The sequence below is a fragment of the Aotus nancymaae genome, unplaced genomic scaffold, assembly GCF_030222135.1.
Source record: "Aotus nancymaae isolate 86718 unplaced genomic scaffold, 86718_ANA_hifiasm-v0.15.2.pri h1tg000046l, whole genome shotgun sequence".
In the NCBI taxonomy this organism is placed as follows: Eukaryota; Metazoa; Chordata; class Mammalia; order Primates; family Aotidae; genus Aotus; species Aotus nancymaae.
In genome coordinates this window covers 29,222,519-29,248,633 of record NW_026988460.1, presented here as the reverse complement: position 1 = coordinate 29,248,633, position 26,115 = coordinate 29,222,519, and the positions used below count along the sequence as shown (strand labels likewise).

Below are 26,115 nucleotides of genomic sequence, written 5' to 3'. Positions count from 1 at the left end.
CCTTTCCTGAGAGTTCTCAATTTACTTTTCCCAGGTCCATCAGAGGAGTTACTATTTATGGCAGCTCTAAGCTTATGAAATGAATTTCTTAAATAATAAGACTTCAAAGTCAAAATTAGTCCTTGATCCATGGGCTGCAGAATGAATGCAGTGTTAGGAGGCATGAAAACAACATTCATCTTGTACATGTCCATCAGAGCTTTTGGGTAACCAGGTTCATTGTCAATGAGCCATAATATTTTGGCTGGATTCTTTTTTCTTGAGCAGGTCTCATCAGTGGGCTTACAGTATTCGGTAAAACATGTTGTAAATAGATGTTCTGTCATCTAGACTGTGTTGTTCCATTTCTAGAGCACTGTCAGAGTAGATTGAATATCATTCTTAAAGGCCCTAGAGTTTTCATAATGATACATGAGTGTTGGCTTCCATTTAAAGTCACCAGCTGCATTGACCCCTAAAAAGAGAGCCAGCCTGTCCTTTGAAGGTTTGAAGCCAGGCATTGATTTCTCCTCTCTAGCTATGAAAGTCCTGGATGGCATCTTCTCCCAGTAGAAGACTGTTTTGTGTACACTGAAAATCTGCTGTTTAGTTTCGCCACCTTCATCAATGATCTTACCTAGATCTTCTGGATAACTTGCTGCAGGTTTTCCAACAGCACTTGTTGCTTTACCTTACACTTTTAAGTTATGTTATGTCCATAACATAAAAGTATTCTTTACTTAAGTCTTTGCTTAAGTCTTATGAACCAAACTCTGCTCACTTCACTGTTTTCTTCTGCAGCTTCCTCACCCCTCTCAGCCTTCACTGAATTGAAAAGAGATAGAGCCTTGGGTTTGATTAGGCTTTTGCTTAAGGGAGTGTGGTGGCTGGTTTGATCTTCTATCCAGACCACTAAAACTTTCTCCATATCAGCAGTGAGTCCGTTTCACTTTCTTACCATTCATGTGTTCACAGGAGTAGCATATTTAACTTCTTTCAACAATTTTTCCTTTGCATTCACAACTTGGCTGTTAGGTGCAACAGGCCTAGCTCTTGGTCTGTCTTGGCTTTCGACATGCCTTCCTCACTAAGCTTAATCATTTGTAGCTTTTGATTTAAACTGAGAGACATGTGGCTCTTCCTTTCATTTGAACACTTAGAGGCCATTGCAGGGTTATTAATTGGCCTAATTTTGTTGTGTCTCAGGGTACAGGGAGGCCTGAGGAGAGGGAGAGAGATGGTGGGGAATGGCTGGTCACTGGAGCAGTCAGAACACAACAGCATTTATTGGTTAAGTTCGCCATCTTACAGGGACAATGTTCGCAGTGTCCCAAAACAGTTACAAGAGTAACATGAAATGTCACTGATGACAGATCACCATAACAGGTATAATAATAATGAAAAAGCTTGAAGTATCATGAGAATTATCAAAACGTGACACAGAAACCCAAAGTACATGCTGTTGGAAAGACAGCGCTAATAGACTTCCTGATGCAGGCTTGCCACAAACCTTCAACTTGTAAAAACTGTGTTGTCTGCAAAGTGGAATAAAGTGAAATGTGATGGAAGGAGGTATGCCTTTGCTTCGCTTGGATGCTGTTGGGGAGCAGCCTTCCCTGGAGAAGGGGATTTTGAGGTACCCCCAAAAGAAGGATATGATTTGGACAGGTGGAGATGTCCAGGGTGTAGGGGAAAGGTGGCAGACTGCGAGTGGTTCAGAGGGAAGAGCGTGCCTCAATTCAGAGGAGGTGAGAAAAGTGAGAAGTCAGGTTCCCCTGAGGACCAGGAGTGTGGAGGGGGGTGGTGGAGGTGAAGCCGCAAAGCCAGCAGGGGACATAACTGTGGTAGACTTGGGATTCCAGATGGGTTCGGCATGGATCTGGTAGGCACTGGGCCACCACGAGAGGAGTTTTAGTAGAATTGCCTTGTTGGAGCTGGTCTTGAGGAAACTGCACACATTTGGTAAATCTGAGGCCTGAATAAAGAGGAGACTTTGCTTCCAGGCACTTCCGTGACATAACTTTTTCTTGTCCCTCCTTTCTGCTTCCCTAGCTGTCTGAAAATGTGGTGAACCGCATGAAGGAGCCCAGCTCTCCACCCCCCGCTCCTGCATCTTCTACGTTTGGCCTTCCAGATGGCAACTTGAGAGCCCCTCACAAAGGTATGGGGGTTGTGACAGTTCTGTGGAGGGTGGAGAGATGGTGAAAGGATTGATGGGTGCTCCTCTGAGCCCACTTGATGGTGCAGGGCTCAAGTTGGCTTCTGGATGACGTAAGCAGCTCCATCTGGTACGGGCTTTCCGGGAGAGCGTGGCCTTCTGGGAGTGATGGATGCTGTTGCCAGAGCTGCTGGGATTCGGACCGAACCACTTTCCCTCTGTGTGACTTTCTGCATGTGGGAACTGAGGCAGAAGAATCTGGGTTGACAGCTCAGGAAAGAAGTTGCCTTTAAGGCCTCTCAGAAGCAGCACAGCCATGACTCAGTTTCAGCCACTGTAGCCCAAAGCCCAAGTCAAAGAATGATGTGGATTCATGCAAATAGGGCCAAATAAGGGAGAATTCCATCAGTGACTTAGGCGCCTGCCCACGGCAGCCCTCGCCTGACACTGAGGTTGAGAGCTCCTGTCCTGGTCCCTGGAATGGTCCCCCCTGGACTTCTAGAAGGGGGTCCTAAGAGTTCCTCTTCCTGGCCCACTGTGAAGCTGGTGCCCAAGCCAGGCTCAAAGCTGATTTGTTCCCTACTCTATTGTGCCTGTTGCAAATGAAGAAATATGTACTTTCCCCCAAATAATGACTTGTAGCAAACACAAGGAAAGTGTTTTAAGAAAAAAAGCTGTAAGGCATACAAATGTTAAAATACTACAAAATAAAAAATTCCTTGGAGCAACTGCTCAAAACATACTAGTTTTTGAGAACTTGGGTCTGTCTATCAGACTCAGTAACTCGATTAAAAAAAAAAAACATTGGCTGGAGGTGCCATGCTACCACAGAGGGTCACATGGAGAACCTCTACCACCCACTAGATTGTTTGTCTTGGGCCTGGCCCCGTGTTACAGTTGCCTTTTCTGCTCATCTTCCCTGTTGGGTTGTAAGAGTTTAGAAGATGAGAGCTGTATCCTGAAGACTTAGTGTTTACTGAAGGCCACCCGGGACCAGTTCCTGTGCCCTGTGCCAGGACACAGTGATAGGTGGGCAGGGACCCTCTCTCATGGCACACCGGGCTCTGGTTACAGAGCCAGATGTCAGCCCTGATGGGTTATGTGTCATGTTGTGATGCAACAATAGAATCCATTCCAGGCTCAGGGGAGAGGAGGGACTGTGAGAGGCAGGAGGAATGGTGGTGGGTGGGCACTGGGGGTGGGCAGACAGCAGGAGCAGAGGTCTGGAGGCGGAGTGCAGCCCGGCATGCTCGGGGATCTAGAAGTATTGCTGTCTCTGGAATACAAGGTACAAGGGAGGGGAAGATGTTGGGGTGGCCCTCGGGAGCCAGGCCATGGAGACCTCCCATGGTGGCCAGAGCGCTCTGGCTTCATCTTCAAGGGGATGCCCGCCAGATGTCCTGACACCTCCACCCCTGCTGTCTGCCCAGGAGCCAGTCAGTCCCTGGGTTCGGATCTACCCCAGGGTCTTTCTATCTACCAGTAAAGGGGCTGTGTAAGATTCCTGAAAATCCCCCAAGAAGCCCTTGTTGTTTTCTAATAGGGCTCACTTACTCCCCATGCTGGTTCTAGCTGACTGATGAGAAGGGCTTAAGAGGGGTCTAACTTGACCCAATGCATTTTAACAAACTGGATTAACTTGAAAGAGGGAGAAAGTGATGATAAAAGTGAAAATTGCCATAATATATAATACTACACATCAATTTCAGCTTTGAAGAAATAAGCATTTGCTTCAGTTTGGTAAGTTTCGGCAGTTTAGAAAGCAAGAATAGTAGTTCTTTTGTCACTTGGAGTTAGTTACAACAAAATACTTTGCTGTTTAAATGATAGGTGCAAGTTTGGTTTCTGAATATTAAAGAAGAGTCAGCATCAATGGACTGTCTTGAAGTTAATACATTTTAAGATATTTTGTACTTTTAAAACCACTGTGCTTTATTTTACTGATGGAACAAAGTTAGAAAAAGGTCAAAATTAAGTCCCTCTTATACTATACCCCCCTAAAATGTCAGAGGAAGTAAAAGTTGGAAATGTATGACTAGAAGCCACGAAAGTACAATAGAGGGTAGATTTTCTACACACCATATTAAATGAAGAAACCTTAAAAAAGTAGGAAATGCAAATATAAGAAATTAGAGACAATTTAGGAAAGAAGTAACAGGAATGGATAAGTTAGGGAAAATATAACATTGGACATAGTCCTGGTAATCTTAATATGTGGTGAGTTCTTAAAGATCTTTAAGACATACAGCTCAGTAGGAAATGGGCACAGATAGCCATACTCACGGCAGGATCTCTACGTCGCTAATACTGGAAGAAACGCATATTCAACAATGTGCAATCCAAGAGATTGGGGGATGGACAGGGGCACACAGAAGGGGGAGCGAGGATGAGTGCCACATGCTCTACGTTGGCAGGCCTGTTATTGTCGTAGTTAAAAAATGGAAAATGATATAAAAAGCAAGAATACCAGACATTAAACCTCAGTAAAGCTCTTCAGGCAAATAGGCATGGGGAGCACTGGTGTGGAGATGAAACCCCACAGCAGCCTCCCATGTTCACCGCAATTGAGAACCTGGCGTGTTGCTGAGCAGCGTGGGAGTGCCCTCCTCTTGTGACGGGGTTTGAAAGGGCGAGTTACAGCCAACCACTTTCAGAAGTGCCCCTTGAAGGGTCCCTGACGGCTCTGGGGTGGAGTCTTATACCCTCATTGGGCGCCTCCCACAGCCTGGTTCTTGTGTTATGTTCTGTGCACTTCTGGCTGCCGCTGCATAGAACCCTGTGGTGGAGTGAGGTGTGGAACATCAGAGAAGGCCAAGAAAGTTGGTGAGCTTTGGCTGACACAGAGCTTTGGAAGGGTGAAGGCTGGGGACAGGAGTAGGAACAAAACCTTCAGTGTCAGCAAGTGGTGGGGAGAGTGAATTGGATTTGCTCAGAAATCCCCAAATTTGTGATAATCAAAAGGTATCTACTGTAACAACAGAAAGAGCCCAGTAATACTAGAGGCAGTAGGGGTTAACTAGAATTAGGTTTAATATGGGGCATTTGCCACACTCAGGATTGTGCAGACTCAGGTGGTTACTAAGGGAAACGAGATTTAAAGAGCTCCCACCTCTTCCCTTCCCTGTGTCAAAACCTCTTCCCTGGAGGCTGTCCTCATGAAGCAAAGCAATGATTCCTTCAACCACTCCTGGCGTGTGCTTAGGAGATGACCTGGATTCCAAATAGTTGTCAATAGAGTAGGGATGGGTTTGGAACACTGCACTCGAGGGGTTCTGTCTGCGGGCTGCCCAGTGTTGTGGGCATCCTGGTGCAGAGACCCCTTCAGGATAAGAGGTGGCTTGGATCATCTGGCTTTCCCCAGACAGCTTGAATCAAGGGTGTGTTTCTTGTCTGCTCTTGCGGACGCTCCTTTGTGGGGATGCATCTGTGGCGCTGCTTTCAAGGGGCACGTTCACTCATGGGGGTCGTTCCTTTCTGGGTGATATCTGTGTCTTTGTGGACCCTGGCGTGCCACTGATAGGCCTTTTCTTCTCTTTCTTTTGCAGAATCCACAATGCCCAGGTCAGGGAGCAGTGGTGACCAGCAGCCCTCAGGGGCGAAGGAGGGTGTCAAGAGGTAAGCCCAAGAGCCCACTTGCTCCTGGCACTGTGCTCTGCCTAAAAGCCTCTTTCCTCACCGGGTACCCGTCTCCTTGCCTGAAGCCCTAGAGGGTTTGTCTCACATAATTAATCTCAGTTACACTGAAGGACAACCCTATGGTATAGGTGTCACTAGTCCTAGTTTAAAGATGAAGAAACACCAAAAGGGGTATAGAGGAGTTGATTGCTAATGTTCCTCATGCCCAGTAGTTTGAGAGGCCAAGGCAGGAAGATTGTTTAAGGCCAGGAGTTTGAGACCAGCCTGGACAACATAGCAAGACTGTCTCTAAAAGATAAAAAATTAGCTGGGTGTGGTAGTGTGTGCCTGTCTAGTCCCAGTTACTCAGGAGGCTGAGGTGGAAGGATCACTTGAGTCCAGGAAGTCGAGGCTTCAGGGATCTATGATTGCGCCACTGAACTCCAGCCTGGGTGACCCTGTCTCTGAAAAAAAAAAAAAAAAAAAAAAAAAAGAATCATTAAAAAAATCTAGGACTAAACGGTTGAGTGGCTGGACCTTCTGCATGTGTGTGTGCAGTGCATGCAGGCGTGTTTTCAGAGAGATGAGGAAGTGGAGCCCTTCCAGTTCTAAATGTGGTTGTCCAGATGAGCTGGTTCCAAGATGTTGGTGACTTTCTGTCAGGACAGGCCACAACCCCAAGAGCTGGCCATGCCTCTGAAATGGTACCTGCTTCCTGTCACCAGAAAAGTTTTAGCAAAGTGGTTAAGGCACAGAGGCCCCAGTGGAGCACAGGGTGGCATCTTGATCCTGCAACTTGCTAGTTAGATGAACTTGAAAAATCACTGCATCTAAGAAGGGCTAAGAAGAGTGCTTCTTTAATTGGGATCTGTCATGGTTAAATATGTTAATGTATATCATGCACATGAGCACAGTGCCTGGCCTACAGAGTTCTCATTGGATGCTCATAGTAGTTGTTACTGATTGACCTCTTCAGTATTCCTGAGGAAATTGGCCTCAGTATGATCAGAGGACCCAGTGGGTCAGCTTAGGAGGCCCAGTGTCAGCTACAGTTGGGCGTTTGCCCTCTAGTAGTTCAGCCATGTTGGATCTGTTGCATAGCCATGGGTGAAGACACACATTGTAAGAATTTACCCTCCCTAGGAAGTCTCAGCAAAAATAACTGACCTGGCTGGGTGTGGTAGCTCAATCCTATAATCCCAGTGAATTTAGGAGCCTAAGCAGGAGGATTTCTTGAAGTCAGGAGTTTGAGCCCAGCCTGGGCAACATAGTGAGACCCTGTATCGATAAAAAAAAAAAAAAAAAAAAAAAATTAAAAACATTAACTGGGGGTAGTAACACATGCCTGTAGTCCTGGATGCTCAAGAGGCTGAGGTAGGAGTTTTGCTTGAGGCTGGGAGTTGGAGTTTACAATGAGTTATGATTGCAACACTGCACTCTAGCCTGGGCCACATTATGAGACCCAAAACCAAAAAAAAGAAAAAGCCAACTGCAACCTGAACCTTGCTTTTTTGGTACTTTTAAACATTTTAGGGAGCCACCGTGGCTCCAGCCAGTTGTCCTGGCGCTTGAGGAGGCGAGGCTATGTGTTCAAGGCCAACCTGGGCAATATGAGAACCTCTCATTCATTAAAAAAAAAAAAAAAAAAAAAAAAAAATTTTAAACATGATAAAGTAATACATTCTAATGGAAGATTTAGAAAATATATAAAGTGAAAAAATCATCCATAGACTCATCATCTCAACACAACTATTGTTAATATTTTGGAGTATTTCAAGTTCTTTTCCACCCTGCCCCAACCAGCCCCCCATTTAGGGTTATTTTTGAAAGTCATAGATAATTTCATATCTTGCTATTTTCACTTAGTATTATAATTTTTCATTAGTTTCACCTGCTTTATAAATTATTTTATTGCTAAAAGCACATTTATTGGTTCTCAGTTTTTAGATTCAACCTATAGACAAATTAAAGACTATATTTTCTAGTGGTGATGTCATAGCTCATTATATGATCAACCATATTTTCTGTAGCTTAACCTTGATTTGGGGACATTTAAGTTGGTTGCATTTTTTTTCACTATAATAAATAATACTGTTAGAGCCTCTCAGTGGTAATAACTTTTTTCCTCTCTATAGGATTATTTTACTAGGCAGAATGCCCAGAAATATGTCAAAGGGTAGGAACAAGAGTTAAATGTTCCAAACAGAGGACTACTACTATCTCAAATCTTCACGCTCTCAAGTGGAGACAGTCCTTGGATTGAGCCCCTTCCTGAGACCCTCACTGGGCACTGAGCTGCCTAACTTGGCCAGGTCTCCTTCTGTTCCTGAGCTGTGTTGTCCTGGCTCAGCGTCATTGTCATTGTCTCCCCTTACCTGGGGAGCTGTCATTGATGCCTGAACTCAGGCGGGGAATGATGGGGTGTGTGGTTTCACAGCACTCTCTCCTGTCCTGTCTGGCCACTGGCTGGTCTCAGAGCATCCCTAGTAGCTGAAGTGATGCGCGGACTTTTCTTGACTATGGGCTGCCTGTCACGCCATCTGCATGTATTTCTCCTCATCTTTCTTCTGCACAGGTATGAACAGGAGCATGCTGCTGTCCAGGATAAGCTCTTCCAGGTGGCAAAGAAGGAAAGAGAGGCTGCCACCAAGCACCCCAAGGCATCCCTGCCCACGGGCGAAAGCAGCATCAGTCATGAGGAGCAGAAGTCAGTCCAGCTGGTGAGTGCATATTTTCCTCGAACTGGCCTTCCAAGCTGGGCAGCACCCCGGGAAAGAGGGGGCAGGTCTTGGCACCTGGTTTGTCTGATGCCCTGCTGGCTCAGGCTGCTCCTAGGATATGCTCAGTGTACCTCTGTGGAAAAGGGTCTTTTGGGAGCCAGGAACTTGGGTTCTTCCAACCCTGGCTCTGTCAGTGATTTGCTTTGGTGCCAGTGTCATGTTTTTGCAATCTCTGTGGCCTAAGGTCTACACAGTAAGGGACTAGAACACTTGACAGCCTCATTCAACTCTGAAACTTCACAGGTGTCAGGGCTGCAGTGGTATGTGTGTCAGGAGGGTGTGAGGGGAGAGGACTGGAGGCCTGGAGCCATGTAATATATGAGAGGGAGGGTATAATCTTTAGAGTTAGGCAGGCTGGGCGCAAATCCTGGACACACTGTCTGTGAGCCTTGCTCGAAGATCATGATGTTCACCCACAGGAGTGCCCAGGGAATCAGAGGAGACAGTATTTGTCCAGGACTTAGCACATGCCAGCAGATCATGGAAGTGCACTATTGTTATTGTTACTGTCATTAATACATTTAAGTGATGGGCGGCTATTAGGATCTTTTTGCTTAAGTGCAGCATTTATTTTGCAACATGAGAAGTCTAGAAGTGCCCCCAGGGTTGACTAATTCAATGGTTCACTGGCATCATCAGGGACCTGGTGCTTCTCTTCCTGCCACTCTGCCATCCACAGCGTGCAAGTGCATCCTAGGCAGGCTGTCCCCATGGTTAACAAAGGCTGTTACTGCCCCACAAGTCACATGCAGACAGTAAAACCCTCAGTAGAAGAAGAGAGGCTCTGCTGGCCCTTGTGTCTCTATCATAAAGAAGCTCCTGGCAGAATTCCTCTTACATCACATTGGCTTGAATTGTAACAAGTGCCCATGGCTAAGCCAGTCCTCAGCAGAGGGGATACAGAGGGCTCCACTGACTGCAGCTAGGGATCTTTTCTAGTCCCTTTAGAGAGGGTACACATCCAGCTAGAATTAGGACTGACAGCAAGGAAGTGGGGGAGGGAAGCATGACTGTGGGCCACATCTAATAACATCTGCTGGAGGCCATGAGGTTTGAGACCAGGAAAGCCTTGCCCTGCTTTAGGTGGGTAGCCTGGTACACACGATGCTGTGTAGAAGTGGGTTGAACACAATATGAGAGCATCATTTGGGATTGTGCTCTCTTGGTAGGGGAAGGCAGACATGCTGGCTAGGAACAGGCATTAGCTTACTAATTTGATGACTACACAAATGTTTGAAGCCTGCAGTAGGCACATAAATGCAGGTTCAACCAGGCCCTCTGGGAAATACAAACAGTGTAGGATCCTAGCCCTCAGGAAGTTTTAGTCTGTGGAGAAGACAAACTAAGAAGTTTGAAAAAGGCCAGATTGGTTACAGTAGGTGTTAAATGGAGGAAAAGATAATATGATTTGGAAATGCAAAGGTATAAGCTGCTGGTGGATCAGAGTCGGCATTTAACCTCAGCCTTAAAGGATGAGGGGCAGCTGAGCTGAGACAGGCGGGTGTTGAGGAGGTGATCTGATCCAGTGAGAAGAGTGAGGTTTGAAGCCTGATCTAGAAGGCCTTGGATGCCCTGAGGGGTTAATCCACAAAGTAGCCCACAGTGATCCTGAAACAGTTGACAGTTCTTGAAGTTAGTAAGGATGGGAGTGATGGGATCTGACTTGTGCTTTTAGAACCCCGTGACATCCTGGTAAGAAGTCAGTTGATACAGTGAGAAACGGGGGCCAGAGCATGCCTTCAGAGGCTCTTGCAGTCAGTCCCTGAGAGGTAGATCAGTTGTTACTCCTCTGCAGGTGGCCTGACAACCAAGTAAGAAGGACTCCTGGAGATGAAGGGTTAATCAGTATGGCATGAGCAGGGAAAGTTGACTGTCTCTAGAGATGGCAGATCATAACCTACAGGTGTGCTGTCTCTTCATTCTCACCTGGAATGTGTTAATTACAGTGAAAGGGAATTCACAGCTTCCCTTTCTTCCTCCTACAAAGGAGGTTGAGCTCCCCTTTCTCAGGACTGTCCCTTGGGGAAGAACTTCCTTGATTTTTTTCCCCCTGCAGGTCTCTAGATGAATAATAATGCCCTTTTCTGAGCTAGAATTCCTGGGGAATAGTGATGCAATTTTAGCCCTTCATTTTAAATAGTTCTTCATTTTAAAAATATTTACTTTTGTGAGCATTCTCGGTTTTTGACTGCTCAGCATTCATTTCTCCATGCAATTGGCGTTCCAGTTTTCTTCTAGGAGCGTTCCTGTTTCCTGCTGTGTATAGACTTGTTATGATTGTAATTCCAGTGCCCAGCTTCCATCTGGACACAGTGTGAGCTCAGCCAGCTTGCACCTTGTGCCCAAGGACCTTCAGTTTTGAGTGAGTACAGAGGAATGGCAGGAGGCTAGGATGGGAGTTCTTCATTGTCTCTCAGGTGTTGTGATCAGGCTCTTCATGCTCTGATGTTGTATCTTTTGCCATCTCCTACAGTCTCGGGGTACCATTGGTTTCTGTCTGGTCCCCCTGCCTTCTTGAAGTTTGGATCATCCACTGATGACCTGCCAATCAACTCTCCTTTGCTTAAGTAAGCCGGAGTTGGCTTCTATTACTTGATGCTATTAGAAATGCATCTCCTATAGGAGGTGTTACGGAAAATGATGTTGAAGGTGTACAACCATATTCAGTACTCAGTACAAACAGAGGAGAAGGGAAGATGGTGCCAGGCATTGTCCCGTAAGTTAACAGATACCCAGGGCAGTCAACTAAATGCTGAGCAGATGCTATGGCCATCATTTCTCAAGAAAGGGGCTCCCTTTGGGTTGGTATGGTTGGGGAGTGCTTTTAGTGGAGATAAAACTATATTTCCAAAACTATATTCCAAAACTATATTTTGGAAGATTTAAATAAGAGGAGAAAGATGGAGAAAAGAACCTAACAAAAGCAGGGAAATTTTTCTTTCCTCTCCGGAGTCTTCCACATGCAAGGATTGAAGAAGGTGGCCAGTTGGCAACTTGCTTTGTGGAGTGCTGTAGGACCTGGTGGTGTGGCAGTGTGTGGATCACAGCACATCCTCCTAGCCCTCCAGAAGGATTGGGCCCTGAGATGGACCTTGCATGGTCACCGGCAGAATGACCTGTCTGCCCACTCCTCGGTGCCTTCTCGGCTACCCCTGTAGCCTTCCACATGAACCTGTGGCCTCATCTGGAGGATTTCCTATTGCACTGAGTGCTGCTTAACATGTACTGTGCTCTTCCACCCTGTTCGTTTGCCTCTGACTTTTTCCAGTATTGACTTTTAAATCCTCTTCTGCATAACGGATTGGTCCAACTTATTACTGGAAAAGTTCATAAAACTAATGACAAGGAAAGGTTATAATTTTTCTAATCTACATCTGATGACAGAAGTGTTCCTCTTTCCCATCTAGTGAAGCAGTGATGAAATGTTTGGTGTGTGTTGATGCATATTTTGATGCGTATTTGTTGTCACTGGTGGTGACCTGGTTCTGGTGTGGATGAAGGCCATGAGTTTTACTGGATCCTGTGAGAGGTGTTTCTCCCTCTGAGTTGATGGAGAAGTTAGGAGTCCAAATCAAACATTCTGGGAAGAAACAAAAAGAACAGTGCTGTTGATTGGAGTCTTCTGATGGGTGGAGCCTTAAAAATCAAATGGTTGGAGTAATCAAGTCTTGGCCAGTGGTTTACTTTAGGGAAGAATGAGATTTACAACTGTGCCTGTTGCATTCACGGCACATATTATTAGGTATATAAGAATGCCGTACACCTGATAGAAAGCAAAAACTTTCTTAGCTGGGCATGGTGACTCACGCGTGTAACCCAGCACTTTGGGAGGCTGAGGTGGGTGGATCACTTGAGGTCAGGAATTTGAGACCAGCCTGACCAACATGGTGAAATCCCATCTCCACTAAAAATACAAAATTAGCCAGGCATGGTGGTGGGTGCCTGTAATCCTAGCTATTCAGGAGGCTGAGACAGGAGAATTGCTTGAGCCGAGGAAGTAGAGGTTGCAGTGAGCCAAGATTGTGCCATTGCACTCCAGCCTGGGCAACAGAAGCAAAAGTCGTCTCAAAAATAAATAAATAAATAACTTTAGCAAAAACTTTCTTTTCTTTGTTGCTGAGCAATTATGTATATGTGTAAAACATACCACACACGCACAAACACACCACACACGCACATACTCTGTATTCCTGTTAAGTTAGGCACTGGATTAGTTACCTAAAAAATGGAAATGAATAAGATACAGCTTCTGACCTTGAGAAGATGTGTTTATTAGGAGAGTTAAACATTCTCAGAAGTGACCACACAGTGTTGCAAGGGTCATCCCAGAGGGACAGGAAGATACTTGAGGAGCAAGGAGGTGGAACCACCAGACACTTCCTGCTAGGGTGGGAAGGAATTCTAAGAGGAGGTCAACAGTGAACTGGATCTTGGAGAATGAATAGAATTTGCCAGGTGGAGAGGAGGGAGGAAGGATGCTGCAGATAGGGGGCCTCTTGAGCAAAGACCATGTGTTGGGAGAAGATGAAGTCTTTGGATTATAGGAAGTAGCAAGGTGTGGCGAAAGGGAGACTAGAGGGCTCAATGTAGGCGCAGTTGTGGAACGGCATCCTGGAAGTCTGATGGGGAGCTCTGTGGAGCGGTTTCCCAAATCTCAAAGAGAAAAATAGGAGACAGCTGGACATTGATCACTACGAAAATACTTCAGTTGCAAATCAAGAAGCTAAGGCCAAATCTTCACACTGAAGATTTGGTAATAAAAGTGCTTCCATCCCTGAACGTGCCCCTCTAACCTAAGGATTCCACCAGAAGAGTAGCTGTCCTATCCTGCTGTCCCAGTGGCAGAGGACTTTTGATCTCTTACTGCTTCATTCTCTTCAATGCTCAGATGCTCCAGGTAGCTGCCATCCTAGCTGTGTGAACTGGATACAGTTGGCTCTCCCTGTCCATGGGTTTCTGTGTATGCAGATTCAACTAATTGTGGATCGAAGTCCATGGATACAGAGGGCTTACTGTACTATGTCATTTTATATAAGAGGCTGGAGCATCCACAGATTCTGGCATCTGTGGAGGGTCCTGGAACCAATACCCTGTGGATACAGAGGGCCGACTGTATTATGATTTTAAGATGTTCAAAGTTTTTGAACTGCAATTTTCTAAAATTATGAGGGAGATGGAGGATTGGTTCTGGTTTTACTGCAGCTGTAGCCTTTTTTCCTAACATTCCTCTCCTACATTTTTATCATCTTGTTCCTCAGATTATAAACTCCTTGAGAATAAGAACTGTGATGCGATAATTTTGGTCTTTGTAGTGCTGAGCAAATTATAGACAGGCAGTGAATGGTGATTAAATGGCAGATCTTGAGTGGGTGAGGGTGTGGAGGTGCTACTGCTTTGAAGCTCGCCGTGCAGTTGTCTGTTACCTTTCCTTTGCAGTCCCATCGCAGTGCCCCATTGCTAATAGTTGGAAGCAAGCACCCATCATAGCCTTCTGTAGAATGGGTGACAGTTTAAAGGTCTGACCCTTTTCAAGCAATAAAACAAAACAGAGTTTCAAAAGGCTTTCATTATAATGATATCTGGGAGTGAACTAAAACGATGTTTGTCTCCTAGTCAGAGTCCTACAGACTTTAGGTTTACCTTGCTTGGAACAAGGAAGAGAGTGGGCTTTGGGAACTCTGGTCTGAGGTTATGAAGTATACTATCTGGCATTCAGCCAAGGCAGTCTTGATATGTGGGTCGAGCTGTTTGTCATGGCTGTTTGAGAAGTTTAGTGACCTGGGGACTCTGGTGACCCTGTCCCTTATACCTCCTCCAGTATGAGCTTTATATGGAGATCTGAAAGTCCCATGGAGATCTACATTGCCTGTGCTCAGATGACTGGTGAAAGGCATAAACTGGGAGATTTTACTTTTTCTTCTTTTCTTTTGTCTACTGAGCTTAGTCTCTTGATTAGATCAGAGGTTGACACACATTTTCTGTAAAGAGCCAGATAGTAAATACTCTTTGCAGTCACATGTGGTCTTTGTTGTTGTTGTTGTTGTTGTTGCAACCCTAAAAAAATGTAAAAACCACTCTTAGCTCAGAGGCCATACAAAAAGAGGCTGTGTACTGGATTTAACTTGTTGGCATAAACCCCCTGCTGGACTAGACTGTGCAGCTCCAGAGGTTTTAACTTTTAAAGTCTCTCTGAGTACCCAGGTGTCTTGAGAAACTAAGGGATGGAAGCCCTGGTGTTGGTCCAAGTTGCTTAGTGGCTATGATTTCTTGTGAGAGGTTTCTTGTTTTGGTATTTGACAGCCCCCATCTTCTGATGTGTAAAATGAGGATTTTTCTGGAGACAGCCCAGTGGGCTGTATGGGAAAAGTCATTAACTTCTACTTTAATTCCTGATTCTGTTTTCATTTGGCATTTTTTGTAGTTTCCGTTTCTCTGCTGAAATACCCCATCTCTTTACACATGTTGCCCACCTGTAGGTCCTCTAAACATAGTCTCAATTTGACAGTTCCAACACCTTGATCATCTCTGGGTTTGGTTCTGTTGACTATTTTCTCTCTTGATACTGGGTCACATTTGCTTGTAGCTTTATGTGCTTTGTAGTTTTTGATTGGTGCTGGCCATCATATGCAGGAGACCAGTAGAGACTGAGGAAAATAGTCTTTATGCCCAGAAATGGCCACTCGCCTTCTTTTGACAGGCTATGAGTGTGGGAGGTTGAGTAGCCTAGGTGAGTAGAGTAGGGGCTCTATTGTTGCCTCAGCTTCAAACTATTAATATGTGAAGGTGGGATCAAACCCATTCTGTTTGTCAGGCCTTAGGATCTGAGTACCTGAGGCAAAGGGTTTGTCTAAGTTCTCTTGGCCATCCACCAGACTATTTTATAGGCCCTGCTTGTCTGTAATTGAGGGTCCTTCCTTGTCTCTCCTGCATCTGCAGATGACTGCTGCTTGGTGGTCAGTGGAAGTCCTGGAGTGCCTATGGGCTTTCTCTCAGTTCTACTGCTCTTCTCACAGACTTCAGCAGGCCCTGTGCACTGGTACCTTGGGTGAATGTGTGGAGGGAAGAAGGTGTCTCATTCAGTTCTTCTGCTTTATTTTTAAGAAAATAATTAAGAAAATTCTCATAACTGATACCAGACTTAGTGTACTCTTTCTCTTTGTTGTCATCACCTTTAAAGCACCCTTTACACCCCAAAGAAAATGAAAAGGACAAAGTGATGGGTCTGGCTTCACTCTTCTGAATGTCCAGGCCCACATGGCTGCTGATATACAGAGCTACTCCTTCCACAGGATAGGCAGGAGTCTGCACATTCGGTAGAAAGGGCTGTACCACACAGCTGCTCATCTGCATGCCCTGTTCACATTCACATTTGCTCAGAGAACAAGGGTGGCAGGTTATGGTTTAGAGAATTGGAATAATTAGTTGGAAGGGACAGTGTGGGGCCTCCTGGATTCCCACTTAACCTGGCCTTGGTGGTTATATGATGTGACAAGTTTTGGAGAAAGAAAAACTGTAGATAGGCTTACACGAAAACTAGCTTAATCTTATTAGTTGATCACACACCAAAAATGAACTTTGATTTATTTCCTGTATATTTTATCTAAACTAAGAGTGGAGGAGGGCTGTAGAAACCAGACATGGCATTCAGTCATGGGACTGAGAGTCTGTCATCTGTGTCCAGGGGTGGCCCTCTGTTCATCACTACTGCAGTAGTCATGCCTGTCTTGGCCGGGTTGTTGTGAGGACCAAATGAGGAACAGATATGTACAATGCCTGGTGTCATGAAATGTTAGAAGTGTTATCCTAGAGTGGTGCATTGGACAAACCCGGGCTGTGAGCCTGTCACTCTGTTCAGACGGCCTCCATCACTGTGGTTCCTTTACGCTTCTATGATGCTTCCTTACCTGCAAGGCGAAGGGCAGGCAGTGCTGTGTGCTGTTGGGAAAGTTAGGATTTATTCTTCCCCCTTCACTTCCACCCGTGTCTCCATGATACAGAGTTGATGTAAACCGATTCTCAGAACTAATCAGTGATTTTTTTTTTTAAAGGATGTGGACTCAAGAAACAAGTGAGGTTCATGTAGCTTCTGACTCTGACTGGTTCTCTGGAGAGGCTGAAGTCATGTGGGGGTCCTAGAAACACCTTATTGATGGCCAGATGCCATGGGGGCTTCCCAGAGGTGTGGTGTGGGTCTGGAATGAGGCTGCTCTAACTCAATCCTGCTGTCGAAAGACCCTTTTGCCCATGTTGCCTGGCTCTTTGTTCATCTCACTGACTGGCTTCCACACCTGGCTCTGCATCTGGATCGCCTGAGAACTTGTTAAAAATACAGATATTTGAATCTGATACCGAAACAGCTGGATGAGACTCTTGGATGCCATGACCCTGGAATCTCTATTTCTAATAGCCCCCCACATGATTCTGGTGCAGCAAGCCCAAAGCCAGTGCCTAGACCGATGCTGGGAGCCATTGACCCCAGAGTGGTTCTTGGCCCTTTTTGCAGTCTGGTCACTCCAGGCATGTGAAGCGTTCCTGCCAGGGATGTGGCTCCCTGTGGTCCTTAGGCCAGGAGTCTGTGCTGTTTGAAAAGTGCACCCGGTGATTCTGATTGCCTCCCCTGCTTCATCTCCCGCTCCCTGATGCAGCTCCTGCCTAGATGAACAGCTTTGTTGGGCTTATTGACCTCTAAGAGAAGCAGGTGCTCTTTTCTCTGCCAGGGACAGCTAGAGAAGAGAATCAACTGTCTTCGTTACCACTCCCTTGGTGAGGGACTCAGGCCATCTGGGTTCAGCATTTTCGGGGATGGTAGGAAGAACTTCCGATCCCAAATCCGAAGGGATGGCTGTGGGATGCAGGTGATACCAATTGGCACACCCTGCACTCAGCAATAGCTCAGCCTATGAGAACCCAGAGCCTCAATTCTTTGAAGCAGTGGTGGCCGCATCCCAGAAAATACTGGAGGCATGTAGGAGAAGCAAAAGAAACCTTCTCAAGGGCTTGTGGGACTCTCGGGAGGGCTGCTGCTGGTCTGGTTACTACTTACGGCTGCCAGGTGGGCCCAACAGACCTGTGGGTTGAGCTTCCAGTATCTCCCCTAAGAAGACTGTTGTGTTCTTGTTCTCTGTCCACGTCATTAGATGCATTGTGATGGTATCCTTGGTGTTATGATTTGAATATGTGTCCCCTTCAAAACTCATGTTGAAATTTAATCCCCATGTGGCAGTATTGAGAGGTGGAACCTTTAAGAGGTGATTGAGTCACGAGGGCTCTGCTGTGATGAATGGATTAAATCCGGTTGTGGATTTGTTAGTTAATGGATTAAGGAGTTACCTTGGGAGTGGGACTGGCGGCTTTGTAGGAAGAGGAAGTGAGACCTGAGATAGCACACTCAGCCCCCTCACCACATGATCCCACGTACCACCTTGGGACTTCACAGAGAGTCCCTGCTAGCAAGGAGGTTCCCACCAGGTGCAGCCTCATGACCTTGGAGTTCTCAGTGTCTAGAATTGTGAGAAATAAATTCATTTTCTTTATCAGTTACCCAGTTTCAAATACTCTGTTATAAGCAAGAGAAAATGGACTAAGATACTTGGGGTGGAAGAAATCTTGTTTTTCCCTCAACTGTTTCATACATTTTTAACCACCAGATAAGGGGTGGTTACCCTGGTAATAGTGGAGAGAAAGACCAGGGGAAGATGTGGGGTTGGGTGGAGCAGTGCCGGGGGGAGGGTGTTCTTCAGGACAAGCTGGTCAGTGTAGTGTCATTGAGCAAGGAGAAGGTGAAAGGCAGTCTCTAGCTGTTTTGAACCCTATGGGGAACTTGTGGACTCCACCTCTTTAAAGAAAGCTGTTTCTTTGTGGACTGCTCAGATTCAAGTGTGGGAATTTCAGAATCTTACTGTTCTAGAATGGCCCTGCTGTGGGAAGGGGGAACCCAACATTTTTTGAATAGTAGGAGATGTGTGTGTGTATTCTTTAAGAAGCTGGAATGACACGTGGGTTTTGTAACCTGGGGGTTATTTGGATTTTGTGGTGCCTCCCCCGTCACTAAATCACGGGTCTGCAGATGTCTTCAGTTTTCTTTTCTCTGGCTATGGTGCCTGGCTCAGGTGACCTCTGCTGTGTGCTGACAGAAGCTGGACATCCTCATTAGCTGCTAACTTTGTTAGGCAAATGGCTGATTGCGGTTCCATTCCTGGTGTCACTGCTTCTAATTAGCAGATCACATGTCTCTGAAAATGTCTGTTGGCATCAGGGATGAGCTAAAGAGGCTGACAGCTGGGGCTGGGGGCTGGAGAGAACTGCGCAGAAGTGTTTTCTTTATAGCCTCTTGAGGGTCCAGGCTGCCGACCTCAGCCAGGCTCCTTGGCCTCTGAGTGCCCACTAGAGCCCAAGGGAACAGAGCAACAGGCTTCCTTGAAAATTGCACCAACTGGGAGGGGTGATCTGAGCCATCTGATCAGCAGGTGACACCCTCCCTGACTTCCTGTTTTGTTCTTGAGAGAAGCCCAGGCCAGTCTGAGCGTTTTGGGCTTTCATTTTTTGAGCAGAGGTCTTACGTGGTCATATGTGAACCTAAAACTGTAGGGAAACCTGATCGGATCAGGGCCATCCCTCCTGGCTCGCGTCAGATGGTGTACGCTGGCAGCAAGGGCACAGGCAGTCAGAGGAAGCAGTGCCGCCCCTCCTGCTGCTGTCCTGCTCTGCACCTGCTCCTCTTCCTTCTGGGCAGTGCCCACCAGCCCTGCTACTCTTCTGTGTGTGGATCAAGTGGGGCGGCCCTTACAGCCCTAGGACAACCTGACAGCAGTCTGTTTCCCTTTTTTCTCCTGCTGGATTAAAATTGGCCTGGTGCCTTCGCACTTCTATGCATGCCTCTAGGATGCCAGCAGGGCTGGGGAGAGGGGAGTGTCTTGGTTTATTTTAAATCTATTTATGCAATTTATTCACATCGTTTTTGGGGAGCTACCATTCTGCTTTTTCCTTTTTGTGGAAAAATGTTTTCAATTTGTCAATGAAGCAGACTGTGTTTGCCCTCTTGGGGAGATGCCATCGCTGGCTGCTGGCAAGGTAAAGAATCGAAAAGGGTAATTTGGCTGAGAAACATCAACAAGTGTTTTCAGGAGGAAAGTTCCCAGATTATTTCCCTTACCTTTTGTCTACTCAGTGGGTGAGCCAGGGCCCTATCTCCTGTGTGTCGGCTCCAAGTTGAGTCCTCTTGGGTAGACCAACACATGCACCAGCTAGGAGGAGGCTTGGCTGTGAGTGATGGAGGCCCAGTTGGCAGTGGCTTAAAGTGGAAGTGTATTCTTCCTATGAACAAGACACCAGGGGTAGCCATCCCAGGTGGTTACGGTAACTTCGTGCCTCAGAGGGATCCAGTCACCTCCTGTCCTTTTGTTCCCCCCCGAGATGGAGTCTCACTCTGTTGCCCAGGCTGGAGTGCAGTGGCGCAATCTCAGCTCACTGCAACCTCCGCCTCCTGGGTTCAAACGATTCTCCTGCCTCAGCCCCCTAGTAGCTGGGACTACAGGCACGCACCACCATGCCTGGCTAATTTTTGTATTTTTCGCAGAGACAGGATTTCACCATGTTGGCCAGGCTGGACCTCCTGTCCTTTTGACTGGCTGTCCTCAGTGCAGCTCTCCTCATGGCGGCAGAGGGCTGCTGTGCCTTCAGCCTTCACATCAATTTTCCAGTTAGGAAGAAGGAAGGGTTTGAGAACCTTGTTCTAGTGAAGTTATATTATTTTATGTGGGTGTGGGAGGGACACTCTTCTCTGGGATTCTCATTGGCAGAACTGTGTTGCAGGGCCAGCTCTGGATGCAAAAGGAGGGCTGGGATAGTGAGCAATTTTACTTGGGCACGTGACTTCCCCAAATAAAATCAGGATTATGTTATTAAAGATGAAGGACTGGATGTTGGTCAGGTGGCAAGGGCACTTTCCATAGTCTCACGGCTTAGAAGGAGCCCAGCATCTGGACCCTGTTACACCTGGGCTCAGATTCCCCAGGTACTGTCTCTGTGACCCTGGACCTGTTATTTAACCAAGCCTCAGTTTCCTCACATGTCAAATGGCACACCTCTCCTAGAGCTTTTAGTATGCCTTACTAATATGTGACCAAAACCTTCAGCACATGGTATGGCATTTGGAAGGTGGTCAATGCATTCTTTTCTTTACATTATGCCAAATTCCCCCAAAATGCACTAGGAGAGGAGCTGCACGGGTGACTAATAGCAGTCTAAAGGAAGGAAATGGGTAGTGATTTTCCACCATGGCAAAGAAGGGACAGCGAACAGAGTGCTTTTGAGTGAAAGAGCGATGGCTGTTACCTGACTGCTAATATTCTAACCCTCTACCTGGGGTGGCTTCAGGCATTGGAAGCTTCTGAATATACTCCTCCCTTCCAGGTAACCTTAATTCTAAAACAGACCTTTCAGATCTCACTAGTGGTTGTCTCCTAACTCCCAGGGTTAATTTGTACTTATAGAGGAGATACGGCTGCTCAGGGCTGCTGTCTCTGGGCTTGCGTTCTTGCTGATGCCAGGACTGGCTTGTTTCACTGATCTTGGGCTCGTGAGACTGAGTGGGTAGGGAGCCCTAGATGCTTTGCTCCCTGCCCACTTGGGTGTGTTCTTAGGAGAGTCAAGGCGCTCCCGCCCCCTACACTTGGTGGCATCTGCTCTCTCCTTGTCAAATCTTGGCGAGGCTTCTCTGGAGGTTTCTAGTGCACTGTTCTTGGCTAGGACTTGGTGGCTGGGCAGGGCAGCTACGGGGTATTGCCGAGGAGAGCAGAGGTATGTGGTAAAGCCTTTTGCATGACACACATCAAGCAACAAAGCTCTGATGCTGCTGGGACTAGACACACTGGGAATGACAGTCTCTGTGGAGTGGCTTCTACTGGAAGCCTTTGCCCCTGCGCCTGTGCCCACAGGGGAGGGAGTACCTGTACATCAGCCTCTCACAGCAGCATGGCCTGGGCAGCCCCTGGGAAAGTCATGACTTTCCTCCTCTTGATGCTGACTCCCTGCTCTTTCTCCTCTTCCCCTGTTGATTGAGTGCCTTCCCTAACGCACACAGCCTCTGGGGGGTTCTCTTCTTGTGTGTAGTGGTTCCCAGGAGCCCCAGCAGCCCTGCCCTGCCTTGGCCTGCTCCTTCTCCACACCTCCTCTGGCAGCAGTGGTGCTTGGTGCATGAGTGCATCCAGGACAGGATCCACCCAAGTGCCTCTGTTCTTGGGGCTCCCAGGTGTCAGACAATGTTGAACACGGGGCCCATTCTATAGCTGACTGGTCGGACACGATGTCGGCACCTTATCTTCGTGCTGACACACACTGGACATTAATAGAAATACACTGCCATGTCACACGTGTGGAATTTCAAGCAGCTGCGAGGCTGGTGCTTTGGATAGCCTATTGTGTGTTTAACCTCTTCCAAAGAGGTTTTTGATGAGAAATGAGTAGGGCTGTTAACTCCAGGCAGCCTGGCATGTGGCAGGTGTTTTTTTGGTTTTTTGTTTTTTTCCTTTCCTCTTCTTGATTCTTTGCAATGCTTCCTTAATCTTTACTCTGGAGGAGTGGGCTTTGCTGCTTCGGCACATTTTATTTAATCTGCAGCTGCCCAGGCAGCACTGTGCTGGCACCGAGGACTGGGGTACTGTGGGGCCGTGAGGTGGCCTAGGAGTACTGGGGGAGCCTCTCCTCAGCCTGAGTTGTCTGGCCCTGGGTTTCTTGCCCCAGTCTCAGCTTTCATGGCTGCATACAGGGCTTTTGGAACTACTGGCTGCTTCTCTTCTGAGACAGCCTAAGCTTTTAGAGCTGTTTTTGTTTTTTCCTTCATCTTGTCTCCTTTCTCCCTCTCAGGAGCTGCCAGTGATGCCTCAGTTTCTCTAATTGAGGTCCAAAGCCCAGGAAAAGATCTTTACTCAGATGCTCTGGGTCTTGATATGGTCTTGGTCATCATGTGCAACTCTGCAGTTAGCATAAGAGAGATTTGTGTTTGAAGCTCATTTCTGCTGCTTATCTGGGATCACTCCATACATGTTTACTTTTCCCAGCTGTAAAGTGAGATGATAATGCAATTCGTAAAGTTAGTATGGGGTTTCAGTGAGATAAAATTAAGTGCCTAGGAGAATGTCTAGACTGCAGTAGGCTCTCAACAGAAATTATACCTAAACATTTTCTTGGTGAGGCCTAAAGGTGAAAAGCATTTATGGCCACTGGCTTCTGGATCACGTTTCTCAGTCTTCCTAATAGTAAGGCTGGTCTTTAACCTTATTCTAATTGTCATTTTCCTTCTGATGGCACTTCGTATATCAGAACTCTGCTTTACCTCCATCTTGGATTTCATCATGACTCAATCCTCATGGCCCATCAGGTCTTGTGACCTGACGTGTCTCCCTGCCCACAGGGTCTGTACTGACAGCTGGATATAGCCAACACCCGCCTTCCCTTCATTTTCAGGAACGACTTCTATTCCCACGTTGCTGGATTCTAGCCTTTGGTGAACCCAACCAGCTGTTTTCTCTGCATCCGGGCCTGGGCTCCTGGGGGCCACTAAAGGCTGTGGCAGTCTGGATAGATGGGTTCTTGTGCAGTTCGTGCTCTCTGACCTTCTGTGCATTACCCTCTCTGCTGCTACTGTACCTTCCTCTTGCTGTGCTCCAGCAGCACCCTCCTGTGCCCTCCCCACACCCACGTAAGAGCTTTCTCCATCTTTGCCTCACCGCCCTCTCCTCCTTGCTTCCCTCCTCCTAAAAGGTCCCCTCTCTGCCAGTGCCTGGATCCTGGATCTAGTCCCTCCCCTTCTTTTAGAGCCTGCTCTGTTACTTCCCCACTTTCTGCTCAGATCTCCTTGTCTAAAACCAATACCCCTTTCCCAAGCAGCAGCTCTGGTTGCCTCCTGGCTCTTCCCTTTCCTTGCCATAGAGTGTCTTGGAATCACAGTGGTAAAGTCATAAATTGTCTTCTCAAACTCATTACAGTTTGGCTTGATCTCAGAAATTACCATGATCAGCTGGGCATGGTGGCTCATGCCTGTAATCCCAGCACTTTGGGAGACCGAGGTGGGTAGATCTCCTTAGGTCAGGAGTTCAAGACCAGCCTGGGCAACAGGGTGAAACCCTGTCTCTACTAAAAATACAAAAAATTAGCTGGGAGTGGTGGTGTGTGCCTAAATCCCAGCTACTTGGGAGGCAGAAGCAGGAGAATTCCTTGAACCCGGGAGGCAGAGGTTACAGTCAGCTGAGATTGCACCACTGCACTCCAGCCTGGGCGACAGAATGAGACTCCATCTCAAAAAGAAAAAGAAAAAGAAATTACCGTGATCATCTTTCTAACAAATCTGATAACTTTCCTTATTCACATTTCCTTCAAAGGGCATTTATCACCAAGGAGCTACCCTTTCTTTAAATGTACCTTCTGTGAGCCTCTGTGCCTTAGCTGTCCTGCCCCCTTTCTGTGTGCTTCATCCATTCATTCAACACATGTTCCCTGAGTGGGGCTGTGGCCTGGGCTGGGCTGGCCATCCAGAAGTGACCTGGTCCTGACACTACTGGAGCTCCTGGTCCAGTTGGAGAAATAGATGTCAAACAAGTAACTGCTACCAGCTGAGATAAGCATGCTGCTGTAGAGAGAGAGAGTGATAGTGGTGCCCTAATTTAGATTGAGGTCAGCTAATGTTTCTCTGAGGAGTGGACATTTGAGCTTCGACCTAGAGGGTAAGTGGGAATGAGACAAAGAGTGAGGAGAGGGAGCTCTACAGTTTGTGGGGAGTGCACCCTGGCCTGGATGGCAGAGAGCTCAGTGAGTGAAAGCAGCTGCCAGCAAGAAGGTTGTGAACATTGGGCAGGGCTCACGTGCATGGCGGGAAACTGGGTTTGAGAGGCAGCAGGGAGTGTGTGAAAGGTTTTCATAGAGGTTCTGGGGAGGATGGCAGAGTGGGCAAGAACAGAGGCAGGGAGGTCAACAGGACTCCCAAGAGCCCTGCAGAGAGGTCATGGTGACCCAGACAAAGGGCATTGACAGTGTCTGGGGGAAGAATTATGTGGAAAAAGAATTGATGCATTTGGTGAGGGGTGAGGGCTGCAGGGTGAGGAAGAAGGAAGTGTTGAGAATGGCTCTTGGGTTTCTGGCCTGAGCCAGATGCCCTTTTTTGATGAGGAGATGCCTAGACGACTCTGGCTTGCCTACCTCTGGGTCCTTGTATCAGTTATGGTCTAGCTTAAGCTGCTCTAGCAGAGAGGCTCCCAGATACAGTGGCATAAATAAGAAAGACATGTGTTTCTCTTTCATGGAATTGTCTAAAGGTAGTCCAGGGCTGGTGGGAGCTCTGCCAGCCTCAGCAGCCTTGGGTGCAAAGTGGTTTCTCCATTTCTCCCCAGTTCCTGGCCAGTGCAAAGGGGACACAGGACATGTGAGTGCATACCCATTTGCATCTTTTACGGACAAGACCAGAACTGGGCTCCATCATTTCTGGACATATCTTGTTGGCCAGAAGATAGTTACATGATCACTGCTAGTGACAGGTTGTCTGGGAAACATCTAGATGGTGTAGCTGGATGCCCAGCCAAAGCTCCATACCAAAGGAGGAGGAAAGAATGGCCATTGGGGGACAATTGGAAATCCGTCACTATTGTTTGTTGCCTCCTCTTACCTTTTGAAAACTCCCACCTTGGCCCGACACCTGTTTAAGCCTTCTGTTCTCCAGATGCTGGTTTGCCACACCTCTTCTGGTGCCTTCAGGACCTCAAACTGAGGATGTCCAGTACAGAACCTGTCTTCTCTCCACAACTGGGCTTGAATCATTTGCAAAACATTGCACAATTGGGATAACTGCTCAGTTCTCCATATTTAGCAGTGGAGGAGCCCTTGAGAAGGCACAATACTGTCAACTCTGCCCAGACATTAATGGAGGTGTTTCTGAGGAGCAAGCAGGGAATATCCCACAGAGTTGAGATGTCTTTGACTATTTCCTCCTAGAGTCCACCTGGCCTTCCAGGCAACTGACCTCAGGGCTTCCTCTGAGACCCCAGATGTGCGTGTCTCTGTTTGGAAGATTATCTGTCGAGATGCCACCCATGGCAAAGCACATAGCTCTTCCCCTGGCCGGCTGTCCAAACTATAGCCCTGGCCAGACCTCAGAGAGGGACAGTATTTTCCACCAGATCAGACAGAATCAGAGAGAAGTGCTCCAGAGTTGGCGACTCCCTTCTGGGAGTTGCTTTAGGATGAGGACTGAGATGGAGGTCGAGCCAGTGTGGCCTTTGGTGCTGGAGGCTCTGCTAAGAGCTGGCCCTGGTAGGGCATGGCTGCCTCTGGGCCTGAGTCTTTAGCTCCTGGACACCCCTGGCATGTGAGGCGAGTTCCCAGAGCTTTCTCCCACGCCTCCCTGTAAATGAGCAGACCCACCTAGCTTTAATGCTAATTCCTTTTGCAATGAGCCTGAACTTCCTTGTTTCCCAGTTCAAGCCAGCCTGTTAACACTGCCTCATCTGTCACCATAAATGGAAAGTTCTTATAATAGTTGGGCAGGCAGTTCTCCCATGCTAATGAGGAATCAATAAAATTCCTCCAGGGACTGAC

At 47.2% G+C, this 26,115-nt stretch overlaps 1 protein-coding gene across 2 annotated transcripts in view; it reads left to right on the top strand.

Annotated features, from left to right (window-relative positions):
* The window catches only part of CHCHD6 (coiled-coil-helix-coiled-coil-helix domain containing 6), a 250,274-nt gene that overhangs the window by 23,350 nt on the left and 200,809 nt on the right, over positions 1–26,115 (top strand). For both annotated transcript variants that reach the window (XM_012475813.2, XM_012475812.3), the window contains exons 2-4: positions 2,032–2,140; positions 5,683–5,752; positions 8,328–8,472. In XM_012475813.2, coding sequence (XP_012331236.2) covers positions 2,032–2,140; positions 5,683–5,752; positions 8,328–8,472 — 324 coding nt within the window. The remainder of the gene's footprint in view (positions 1–2,031; positions 2,141–5,682; positions 5,753–8,327; positions 8,473–26,115) is intronic.